This window comes from Raphanus sativus, chromosome 5, assembly GCF_000801105.2.
Source record: "Raphanus sativus cultivar WK10039 chromosome 5, ASM80110v3, whole genome shotgun sequence".
Taxonomy (NCBI): domain Eukaryota; kingdom Viridiplantae; phylum Streptophyta; class Magnoliopsida; order Brassicales; family Brassicaceae; genus Raphanus; species Raphanus sativus.
In genome coordinates this window covers 30112890-30125488 of record NC_079515.1, presented here as the reverse complement: position 1 = coordinate 30125488, position 12599 = coordinate 30112890, and the positions used below count along the sequence as shown (strand labels likewise).

At 37.5% G+C, this 12599-nt stretch overlaps 1 protein-coding gene, 1 long non-coding RNA gene and 1 other non-coding gene across 5 annotated transcripts; 1 reads left to right on the top strand and 2 right to left on the bottom strand.

Annotated features, from left to right (window-relative positions):
* Positions 1-1497: 1497 nt before the first annotated feature.
* Positions 1498-2583, bottom strand: LOC130512532 (uncharacterized). 3 transcript variants are annotated; one of them, XR_008946090.1, is made up of 4 exons: positions 2451-2583; positions 2019-2355; positions 1826-1909; positions 1498-1569 (listed from the first exon to the last, which is right to left on the bottom strand). It is a non-coding gene; the product is annotated as an uncharacterized LOC130512532 (long non-coding RNA). The 3 variants fall into 3 exon arrangements; XR_008946089.1 differs by having other exon boundaries at positions 1498-1561; XR_008946088.1 differs by having other exon boundaries at positions 1504-1909.
* Positions 2584-3441: 858 nt separating this feature from the next.
* On the top strand, positions 3442-5450 carry LOC108859076 (malate dehydrogenase 1, mitochondrial). The gene is made up of 7 exons (XM_018632923.2): positions 3442-3832; positions 3923-4096; positions 4194-4362; positions 4450-4511; positions 4604-4725; positions 4791-4908; positions 5002-5450. Exons 1-7 carry the CDS (start codon positions 3590-3592, stop codon positions 5137-5139), a joined length of 1026 nt encoding a protein of 341 aa, XP_018488425.1. The 5' UTR covers positions 3442-3589; the 3' UTR covers positions 5140-5450.
* A 6318-nt stretch (positions 5451-11768) lies between these two features.
* Positions 11769-11842, bottom strand: TRNAI-UAU (transfer RNA isoleucine (anticodon UAU)). Its single transcript has one exon. It is a non-coding gene; the product is annotated as a tRNA-Ile (tRNA).
* Between the last annotated feature and the right edge of the window lie 757 nt (positions 11843-12599).

Sequence of the window (12599 nt, the reverse complement as noted above, 5' to 3'; positions counted from 1 at the left end):
ACACAAATAAAACTAAAAACACACAAATATAAAAAAAATTAAATTTCTAAAAAAAATATAAAAAAAAAATATACCCGCCCTTTTAAGGGCGGGTCAGAATCTAGTCAATACTATTAAAACAGAAGGCCCTTTTTTGAGGTGACCTTTTGTTTCAATCATATTTACGTTTTTGTGCCACTGCATTTTTTTTAAGTGTATTGTTTTTATTTAACTCTTTATTTATTTGTTCCTGATCGTGGCTTAATTATTTAAGATTTCCTTGCTTCATAGATTTCCGGTTTATTTATCTAGATTTTCTTATAATTGGTCATTGTCTTTTACATTAATTGATTATACTTTAAAATAATCTCACCAACTCCTATAACCATCGTTTTATATAGATTAAACATTTGATGCATCAACAATAATGAACATATATATTTATATCACGTTTATATGAATATATATATGTAGACTCTTATTATTGTTCAAATACTATGTTTTATATGTTTACAGAATAATATCGTATACTTTGAATAATTATAGTATTGATTTCTCATTTATTAATAATACTAATAAAATATTTCATATAAACAGCAATATTTTTTTTAATTAATATTATAAACAGATTTATAAATCGAAACTACATTCTGGTATAATATCTAAACTTAAAAACTGATTTCTGGTATAATGATCTCGAATCTTTAAATCCATATAATATTCTCTCTGTATAAGAAAAATAATACGATTTGAAAAAATTATAAAACTGAAAATAAATTAACATCTAATAAAATCTGGTATAAAATCAAAACAACATTCTAATATCCTATCTAAACACACAATTTAAATCATTAAAAATACCAACTCATTAAAATCTGGTATAAAATCAAAACAACATTCTAATATAGCTTTAGTTGAATATTCCTAATTATATTCTTTTGGTATATTCGCGATTAATAAAAATTTACCCCGTATACAACTATATAAATAACGGACGGTAACACAACTCACCAAACTAACCATTCGAAATCTCAAAACTTTTTATCCTCATCTACACTTATGGAATCCAAAATCAAAATCAGCACTTTAAGTGAAGTTAAGCCATTTAAATATTCATGGAGAGTTGCTGTGAAAGTGATTCATAAATGGAATTCCTTCAGTCACCAAAAAGGTGCATCTCTTGAGATGGTTCTTGGCGACAAAAATGTGAGAAACCCTTACTCTCTATCCTCACTTTCTATACACTTTAGATATTATGTATATGCATATTGATTCAGTATATGATTTAATTTGGTATTTTTGTATGATCTTATAGGGTATCAAAATCCATGCCATTTGCAAACATTCCCTACTGGAACAATTCGAGAGCCAATTTGTTGTTGGAGAATGGAAAGTTATTACCAACTTTTTATTAAGTTCAGCATCTGGTATGAATCGACCTACCAAATAAACCATTATATATGGAAAATAAAACATTATGTTTAGTATTTCAAATGCGTAACTACTAACAAGTCATACCTTTTAGGAATTTATATATACTCTGTTAAAAATATAAATTCCAGCTTCTGAGTGGTCACAACACCTTTCCATCTCATAGCAATATAAACAAAACAAAAAAAAACAAAAAAAAATATTAGATTTGTTTTAGCTTTCTTCTTCATTATCAATCCTAAAACGTAACCAGGTCAACTTTTATAGAAAAGATAGGCAAAACTTTTAAATGTGTATTACCCCTAAAGCAAATAGGATCATCACATCAAGCTTCATAATGTTCCATTTTCCTATCTAGCCAATATCAATTACATTCCTAATTCATAACTAATACTATTTGAGTAGTATTGATTACCTGCTTTAGTTATTAAACGGTTTCGTAGTCGTGCCTCATCTCAGCATTGTTTGTATATATATCCATTTTTGATTCTCCTTAAGTCTGTACAAAAAAAAGCAAATATTTTTAATTTCTATTAACCAATTTAATAGAGGAAAAATATAATATATATTTCCAGGATTTCAAATGCATAACTAATAAAAAGTCTTACCTTTTAGGAATTTATATATACTCTGTAAAAATACAAATTCCAGCTTCTGAGTGGTCACGACACTTTTCCATCTCATAGCAATAAAACAAAACAAAAAAAAACAAAAAAAAATTAGATTTGTTTTAGCTTTCTTCTTCGTTTGAATGAGTAAAAACGTAACCAGATAAACAAGATCTTTAAGAAACGCAAGTATTTTTAATTTGTATTACCCTTATATATCGGATGAACTTCTTCTGTCGGTGCTCTCGCCATCTTCGTATATATTCCAAAAATGTACGAGTACACCACGATCTGATCTTGCATGTCTCCGATCGGCTTCTCTTTTGCTGGATCCATACTATGAAATAAAAAACAAAACAAAATAACTCATTGATACATCTATTTGTTTCCAATTATCAAATAGATCTCTAAGGAAAACAAACAATATTGAACCTTTAAATTAACCAGAGTCGAATCGTCCAAGCGCCGAATCATTGCAATCGTTTTTTTTTATTACTCAAAGATTTTGTGTCTGAAATTAAAAAAAAAAAAGCTGTCGGTAGAAAAGAGGAGACAAAGACAAAACTGTCGATCTTACTCTATTTTCACAGATTCGATTATATTTGTAACATGGGCTGTGTGCATTACGTTTTTAGAGTGATATTTGGGCCCATTTTATAATTTCCAAAAAATCTGTATTATGGCCCATTTAATTATCTTCATAATCATATATTTTATGTTCATAATCATTTTTTAATAGTACAAATATAAATTATAAATTAGGCAAGTATAACTTTAAGATACAGATTTGTTATCCTATATTGTAAAATAAAATTATCACACTTTATTCTTAATTACACTTAATAAAATTTATATGATTACTATATAAAATAATCATAATTATATTTTTAATATGTCTATAAATTTTAAATTATATTGGTTAGGGTTTAGGGAAATATATATATATATATATATATATATATATATATATATATATATCTATACTATTAAAATAGAAAAAATTGTTTTCACTAACTCAAAACTTATAACTATTTTATCAAATATGTCGCTCGAAATATTAATATTATAAAATGTTATTTCAAACTGAACCAAATATTTACCGGGAAGTCAATCCCGCGCTTTGATAGCGCGGGTCAGTATCTAGTAACCACTTAAAACATGTTTTATGTTTTAAAAAATTACACAGATTCTTGTACACTGAGTAGGGGATTTGTTTTTGAATTTCTACAGAGACAACAATGTGTTATAGTATGCTCACATCTGATTGATCTGATAAAAAACATGTTTCCATGAGGTCCAAGTTAGAAATCCATATATTTTTCCTTCAAAACCAAATTAAACTAAAAGCTTATTTTCAATATTACAAACAAGTATCCCAAGATCTAATTTTACACAAAATTAACCCAAAATTATCGAAAACATCTAAACCCTGGAAGCATTAAACCCCGAGAGTCATTACATATCTGATCATCATCGACTGTCTCGCCGGCCAGCCAGAGCTTTCACCAACATAAACTAAGGAAGAAAAACACATATCTCCTTTTAGATCTCCCTCCTTCTCTCATCCCAAAATGTTCAGATCTATGCTTGTCCGATCATCATCCTCGGCAAAGCAGTGGCTTCTCGGCCGTAGCTTCTCCTCCGGGTCCGTCCCCGAGCGTAAAGTCGCCATCCTCGGCGCCGCCGGTGGAATCGGTCAGCCTCTTGCTCTCCTGATGAAACTGAACCCTCTCGTCTCTACTCTCTCCCTCTACGATATCGCGAACACACCTGGAGTCGCCGCTGATGTCGGTCACATCAACACCAGAGCTGAGGTACACCAACACCACAGCACCATCCCTTTGATTTGGATGCTTTTTTCAAAAAAATGCGTTCTCGTTTTCACGTGTGTTGTATTTGTAAAGGTTGTTGGATACACGGGAGATGATAACTTGTACAAAGCTCTTGAAGGAGCTGACCTCGTTATCATTCCTGCTGGTGTTCCCAGGATGCCTGGTATGACCCGTGACGATCTTTTCAACATCAATGCTGCCATTGTCAAAACCCTCTCCTCTGCCATCGCCAAGTACTGCCCTCATGTAAGCCAAAGTGCATTGATTTGTTTGGTGTAAAAATGTCTCCTTTTCTGCTTTTTTTGTTTCTAATCAAATGAACTGACCTTTGGAGTTGAATCAGGCGCTTGTTAATATGATCAGCAACCCAGTGAACTCTACTGTTCCAATTGCAGCGGAGATATTCAAGAAGGCTTGTATGTACGATGAGAAGAAGTTGTTTGGTGTTACCACTCTTGACGTTGTTAGGGCCAAGACTTTCTTTGCTGCAAATGCTAATCTCCCTGTTGCAGGTTTCTGTACCTCTCTTTTTTTTTTTGTAATCATAAGCTTTCTTCCTATTTCTTAGCTGTGTTTTAAGGTTCTTGTTGTCTCTGCAGACGTTAATGTTCCTGTGATTGGGGGTCATGCTGGGGTTACTATTCTCCCACTCTTCTCTCAGGTTATACTTCTCTCTCACTTCCTCTCTATGTTTGGTTGAATGCCTTACTTGTAACTTGTTTGACTAAGTCACTATGTTTGTAAACATTGTAGGCCACTCCTCAAGCTAACTTGTCAGGCGACGTACTCACCGCCCTCACCAAGCGTACTCAAGATGGAGGTACAGAAGTTGTGGAGGCTAAAGCAGGAAGGGGCTCTGCTACATTGTCAATGGCGTAAGCATTCTTTTTCTCTCTGCCTGCCCTCACTTTTTGGTTCTTTACAATCTCTATTATCACAGCTATGCTGGAGCACTATTCGCTGATGCATGCTTGAAGGGACTCAACGGAGTTCCAGATGTTGTAGAATGCTCATACGTGCAATCCACAATCACTGAGCTTCCTTTCTTTGCCTCAAAGGTAATCCTCTAAACTTAGAGCATCAATCAAACACACAATGTGCTCGTGACCCACCCAGTTGATGAACGTGATGGTTTTGGCAATGTGATTCAGGTGAGATTGGGGAAGAACGGCGTGGAGGAGGTTCTTGATTTAGGGCCACTCTCAGACTTTGAAAAGGAAGGGTTGGAAGCACTGAAGCCAGAACTCAAGTCTTCCATCGAGAAGGGAGTTAAGTTTGTCAAACAATGAGTTAACCGATTTGAATCGGTTTATTCTCCAATTTTCCGGTTATAGTTGCCTTCCCTCCCTTTATTGGTTTGCATCAGTAAATCCATGGTTTAAGGCTCTTTGTTATTCCCAATGTAACATGTCAGTTTATGTTAGGATTCTTTCTTCCTTCTGAAATAGTTATAGCCCTTTTTTTATCACATGTCAATGTGGTTGTTTCTTGTTAATGTTGCACCTGTGTGGCCTTCTTTTTGGTTCTGCAGTTCTATATTTTTTTTTTTTGATTTTGTGGTTTCCTGCAAAAGATAATGGTTAAAAATTCACTTGTTCGACGTTTCCTTTGTTCTAATCATGTCACATTCACCTGTGGAAACCAGCACCGGTCCGAACTCAAATGTTCAAAAATATAAAGTATCAAGACAAACAGTCCGTATGGAAATTACACTCTGAGAGCTAGCTCATAAACTTTAGCATTACACATACTTTAATGGCATCTTAACTAAAGCAGTAAACATACCAACTAAGACTTGACGTCTTACTTTTACTTCCTAGATAAGACATGATGAGGTGTATGATACCACATGAGAGTGGAAGGAAGAACAACTCCAGTTAATAAAAAGCAAAGACACTGTGCATATACACTGCTAGCACACGGCTAGAGCCATCACTGGGTGTAACTTAGATTCTTGTTGACGTTTCAGGGAGTTTCCCAAAATAAGGAATGTGTTCTCGTTGTAGTGTTTAAAAGCTTGATGATAAAAGGGTAACTTAATGAAGAAGGTAACTCTGTTATTGATGTTTTCCAACTTGGTTTCATTACATACAATCGATGCAGTATATAAAGAGGAAGAAGAGCTAAGGTAAAGACAAGATAGAGCACAGCTCAGCATGTGACAGCACACAATCCCAAGGTCTCAAAACGGTTGGATAGCTGGATGTCCTTAGCTGTAAAACCAGTACAAAGACCACCTTTAGTCGTCACACAATCTTTGCCTTTATTATTGTTAGAAGATAGAGTTGAAGAGCATTGGGCCTTGACATGATCTGTGGGCTTTGGGCTTATACACCCCCTCAAACTTGGGGCAGGAGGTCTCGTGATCCCAAGTTTGTCAAGCAAGGCAAGGAAGGGTTGTTGATGAAGAGATTTAGTAAAGATGCCCGCCAACTGAAGCACTGCAGGGACCTGACTGACGACGAGTGCACCCAGAGCAACACGTTCACGCACGTAATGGAAGTCGGTGTCAAAGTGCTTGCTTCTGTTATGCAATACCGGGTTTGCAGTCAAGTAGACAGCAGAGAGGTTATCACAAAATAACTCAGGTGTGTCAGGAAGCGAGATACCCATTTCACCAAGCAATGAAGCTATCCACTTGAGTTCAGTAGCGGTGAGAGACAGAGTTCTGTACTCTGCTTCAGTGGAGGATCGTGACACCGTTGGATGTCTCTTGGCTGACCACGATATGATGTTGGAGCCGAGAAACGTGCACAAACCACCAGTAGACCTTCTCGTTTCACGACAACCGGCCCAGTCACTGTCGCTGAAGCCATAAAGAAGAAATCCAGTCTTTGCGTTGATGTTCAGACCAAGACGACAGGTTCCTTTCAGGTAACGAAGAATCCTCTTCAGATTGGAGAAGTCTGCTACCGTCGGAGAGTGCATCTTTTGACACACATAGTTCACTGCAAACTGTATATCGGGCCTTGTCAGTGTAAGGTATTGAAGTTTACCAGCAAGGCTTCGAAAGTAAGTCGGCTCAGAGAACAACTTGTCAGCTCCAGGGACTTTATCTAACTGCATAGGCAGTGGCGTTGGCATAGGCGCGCAGTCTAACATTCCTGCAGTTTCAAGGAGCTCCATAGTGTATCGTTCTTGACAGAGAAACATGCCTTCAGAATGTTCTTGAACTTGGATGCCAAGGAAGTAGTGTACTGGACCCATGTCTTTCATTCTGAAGGTTGTATTCAGTGTAACCAGGAGCTTCGCAATCAGATGATCGTTGTTGCCAGTAAGCAGCATGTCATCGACATAGAGGAGGAGATAGATGACATCGTTGCCATGGAGGTACACAAACAAGGAGGGATCACCGTGTGTACACTTGAACCCAAATTCCAGCAAGAAGTTACTGAACTTATCAAACCAAGCCCGTGGAGACTGACGAAGACCATAGATGTGGCTTGTCAGGATCTTCATGACCGGGAGGTTGTGTCATATAAACGGTCTCCTTGAGATCACCGTGTAGAAAGGCATTTTCTACATCAAGTTGCTTTATCTTCCATCCCATGACTGTTGCAACATGAAGAACTGAGCGTATGGTAGCAGTACGGACGACTGGACTATATGTTTCCAAAAAATCAATACCTTCAGACTGTTCATTCCCTCGAGCTACTAGCCGTGATTTGCGCTTGTTCAAAGTCCCATCGGCATTGAGTTTGGACTTATGAACCCATCCACTACTTATCGGTTGGATAGCTGGATCAGGAGGTACTAGATCCCAAGTGTGAGTGATCTCCATGTTGTTCTTCTCATGCTTCATAGCATTATTCCAAAAGGGGTCTTTGAGAGCTGCAGCCAGAGACTTCGGTTCAAGGTAGCGAGACTGAACAGAGACTAGAGCGTAACGTGGGTTCGGTTTATGAATCCCATGTTTAGCTCGAGTTACCATAGGATGAGCAGGGGCTGGTTGCTCTACTTGAGGCACAGGAGAAGCAACAGGAGATGGTAGGGGAGGGAAATCATCATCTGAGAAGATAGAAGCTGCAGAAGCAGGGGAAGCAGGAGCTTGTTGTTGTGGCTTGCGAGGAATGATCTCTTCTTGCAACTCAGGTTCTGGGGGAGGAGGAGGAGGTTGAACATGTTCAGATCTCCAAGCGGACAAGAGAGGGGTGTCTAAAGATGACAGAAAAGACTGATATTCTTTCTGATATGGGAAGTTACTTTCCTCAAACAGAACATGTCTGCTTATGTAAACACGTGCAGAGGGAGGATGAAGGCACCGATAACCTTTGTGCTTCTCACTGTAACCGATAAACACGCAATGCAAGCTCTTAGGATCGAACTTGTTCTTCCCATACGGACGAAGAAAGGGATAGCAGCTCGTTCCAAAGACACGCAAAGAGCTGTAGACAGGAGGTTTGCCCACAAGCATTTCATAAGGGCTCTTGTTGCTTGGAAGAACAGAGGAAGGCATCAGGTTACCGAGATAAGTTGCAGTTAGGAACGCTTCAACCCACAACTGGTGGGGTACCTTGCTCTGAAACATTAGGGACAAACCGAGCTCAGTGACATGACGGTGTTTCCTTTCCGCAAGACCGTTCTGTTGAGGGGTATGGGGGCAAGATAACCGTTGTTTGATCCCACAAGATGCTAGATGCGAGGTGAATTGATTGCTTATGAATTCACCACCACCATCACATTGGAATACTTGTATTTTGCATTCAAGTTGTCGTTCCACTAAGTTCTGAAAGCTCAAAAATGCAGAAAAGAAGTCTGATTTCATTCTCAAAGGGTACATCCAAGTATATCTTGAGTAATGATCAACAAAGACTGCATAAAACCGGAAACCTTGAGTCGACACAACTGGAGCAGGCCCCCAGAGGTCACAATGAACTCTTTCTAAAGGTTTGGTAGCTACAAAGTCAGAACTAGAAAATGGTAAACGACTAAACTTGCCCAACTGACACGCCTCACAGAGCTGACGGTTGAGATTATTGAGAACTATGGCCTTATTTGTTGCAAGACGTTGGAGGACTTCATGGTGAGGATGACCTAGCCTCATGTGCCAAACATCACCACTAGTAGCTTGCTGCCTGTGAGAAAAGTAAGCTGTGAACTGCAGGTCCTCCAAGACGTAGAGATCTTTTTGTCTAACTCCTCTGGTTAGAGGTTGCCTTGTCTGTTTGTCCTTCACAACAACACTATCAGCATCGAACTCAATAGAACAAGGATAATCAGCTGTAAGTTTAGACACTGAAAGTAATGATTTTGTCATTGCAGGACAGATGAGAACATCGTTTAAGGGTATTTTACCTTGCAGACTAGGCAGAACAGCGTTACCGATGTGCGTTATAGGCAAGCATTCACCATTTCCTACCAACACTGTATCATTTCCTGAGTAGGCTTGCACCGACTGGAGGTGAGAGGGGTTGTTGGTGATGTGGGCCGTAGCACCAGAATCAGCACACCACTCATTACCAGCATTGTAAGGAGGGTCTTGAGCACGCATAGCAGCCATGGCAGAGTGATACTCATCAGCTTGATAAGAATGATCGAACCGCTTGTAGCACTTGTACGCAGGATGTCCAAACTTGTTACAAATTTGACAGGTTGGACGGTTATCAGGAGCAGAGGAACCACGACCCGAGGACTGACTGATTTGTTGTGGAAAGCCACGACCTTGGGTGGAGTAGTTACCTCTGCCACGAGAGCCACCGCGTCCTCTACCACGAGAAGAATAACCTCCTCTGTTGGTGTAGAAAGCCTGCTGAAGAGAGACATCCGTTGGAGATTCGTAAGTGGCGAGCTTGTCGTTGAAGCTAGTGAGCTTAAAAACCACATCTTCGAAGTTGGGGCCAGGAAACATATCCATAGAACTCTCAATCACTGTTGTTATGGACTCATATTCCCTGCCAAGGCCACGGAGAACTCCATAGATCTTCTCTTGTTCGGACAGAGGAGCGCCTATCGAGTCAAGCTGAGCACAAATCGACTTTATCTCAGAGAGATAGTCAGAGAGAGACCGAGATCCCTTCTTCGTCGTTTGGATGCGACTTTGGAGCTCGAGCTTGCGCGTAGGAGAGACACGGTTGTACTTCTGAGCGAGGTAGTTCCATAGCTCGAGAGACGAACGGAGGCCGTAAACACTTTTGATGGCGTCTTCTGATAGAGATCCGACCAACCACGCCATGATTCGTTGATCAGTACGGACCCACTTCGCGTATTCCGGGTTTGCAGTCTCCGTCGTCTCTTCTCCATTCTGAACGGTGAGGGTTGGAAGAGGGCGGGCTATCGAACCGGTAACATAACCAAGGAGGTTTTGACTGTTAAGAAACTGTTCAAACTAAAATTTCCAAGAGAGATAGTTTGAAGCATTGAGCTTTAAGGTGACACACTGAGTGATAGTTAAAGGAGAAGAAAATGGATCATCTTCCATGGCTCTGATACCATAAAAGCTTGATGACAAAAGGGTAACTTAATGAAGAAGGTAACTCTGTTATTGATGTTTTCCAACTTGGTTTCATTACATACAATCGATGCAGTATATAAAGAGGAAGAAGAGCTAAGGTAAAGACAAGATAGAGCACAGCTCAGCATGTGACAGCACACAATCCCAAGGTCTCAAAACGGTTGGATAGCTGGATGTCCTTAGCTGTAAAACCAGTACAAAGACCACCTTTAGTCGTCACACAATCTTTGCCTTTATTACCGTTAGAAGATAGAGTTGAAGAGCATTGGGCCTTGACATGATCTGTGGGCTTTGGGCTTATAGTGTTTTCAGGTTCTTATTCTTCTTAAAATTACAAGCCATTGATAATTTGTTGTCATTATGTATCAATTAGAAAACTTCCTGTAAGCTCAATTATGTTCTGGTCATGTGACATTGTATCATGTATCATATTTGTTCTTCTTGTTGTTGTTTAGGCTGGAAACCTTTAACCCAACTTGAAGGCTAAAGTCTCAAGCTTTTGCCATTTTTTCCATGTGGATACTCGGTTAGTTTTTTTTTTCCAGATTGGTTTGGTTTAGTTTTCAGGTAGTTTGCATTCAAAATTTCTAACGGCGAACTTTTCGAATTTAGTCAAATTTCTTTTTAAATTGGTAAATAATTCAAAAAGAAGAATAACAGTTCAATTATTTCAGTTTGGATTTTGGTTTGTTCGGTTCAAAATTTCGGTTGAGATTGGTATAATCTGGTTTAAAAACTTTATTTTAGAAAACGGAATTAATTGAACTGATTTTTTAATTGTTCAATCGAACCGACCTTCTAATAGAACATAGCCGAAAACCAAACATGTCAGTTTGATTTGGCAGATTCGGTTCGGTTAATAACCGCAAGCTTATATGTGGGTTTAATGTTTTCGTCAAAAATATCTCTTATTAGTCTACATAGAATTGTTATAAACATTTGTTATTAATTATACATTGCAATTGTGGTCTGATTTTTGGACTCATTTCCACTGCTAATATTTGAGAGTTAAAGGGAATTTGGAACAATCATTGATCTTGTGTTACTTAGTCATGTTGGTTTTTGGAGTTTTGGATTTGGAATGATGGATTTATATAAGTATTGCATATTTCTTAGTTCATTAATCAATTGATTGCAAATTCTGGAATTTTTTTTTTTAAATTACTTTCTTACTAGTGGCTATTTGAAGCAAACATGTAATGAAAAAGTGCAAAAGAGATATTGATGTCTAGTATCTAGCATAATGTCTACATTTAACACATACTTTAAGAAGGATTTAGGATATAATATCGAGTAAGTAAAAAAAGGATGAGACATGAGATTATTAGTACATGAAGACACCGTATTGGTCGAAAAGAGAGAAAAAATATGAAAGAAAGAATTTAAGATTGTACAAAATGTGTCCATTATCTATTTTGTTAACACATAGTTAAACTAACATGCTTAAATATAAGAAAAATCATAGTATGCTCCCGGCGGGGCTCGAACCCGCGACCTTCGGCTCATAAGACCAACGCTCTAACCAACTGAGCTACGGGAGCTTTACAAACATATTATTCTTTAATATGAAATAGAAGAAACCCCTATGATATACATCAACAACAAGAACTGATCATCAATTATTTCATCTTATCTTTCTTTTAAGTTTTTTTTCACCAAAAGTTAATAAACATCAGCACATGTATAAGAGAGATTAGAAGCGAGGTGGCTTAAACTTTCTTTTTTGAAGTAATGTTGAAGTAATAGTAGAATACTAACATCCATGATTGATAAAACAATTAGATTTTGATCTCATTTTGGAAAACACAAAATTTATTTTAAAAAGATTTATTTATAAAAGATAAATATTTGGTAATTATAAAACTATGTGTTTTAAAATTCTGTGGCCTAATACATTTATAATTGTGTTGACCATTATTTTTATACATGACCCAGATTTACTGTTGAACCTTTCTTTCCTTTTTAAATTTTTATTTATAAGAATTTATTTGGTAATTATAAATTTATGTGTTTTAAAATTTTGTAGCCTAATACATTTATAGTTGTGTAGACTATATCCTGGCCAGGATTTACGGTTTAACCAATAACCCAGTGACATATATAATTCAGTTCGGATTTAACTAAGCAACTATTTAAATCCCTGATCAAATTTGGCAAAAATCCAAAACTTTGTTATCAACCCGTCACTGGAACTGGTTGACCATGTAAAATGTGGAAAAAACAAATCAAACCGACCCATCTGAACCCAAAATGACCCAAACAAAATCAAATTATATGTCTAAACCATCTTGTTCAAAG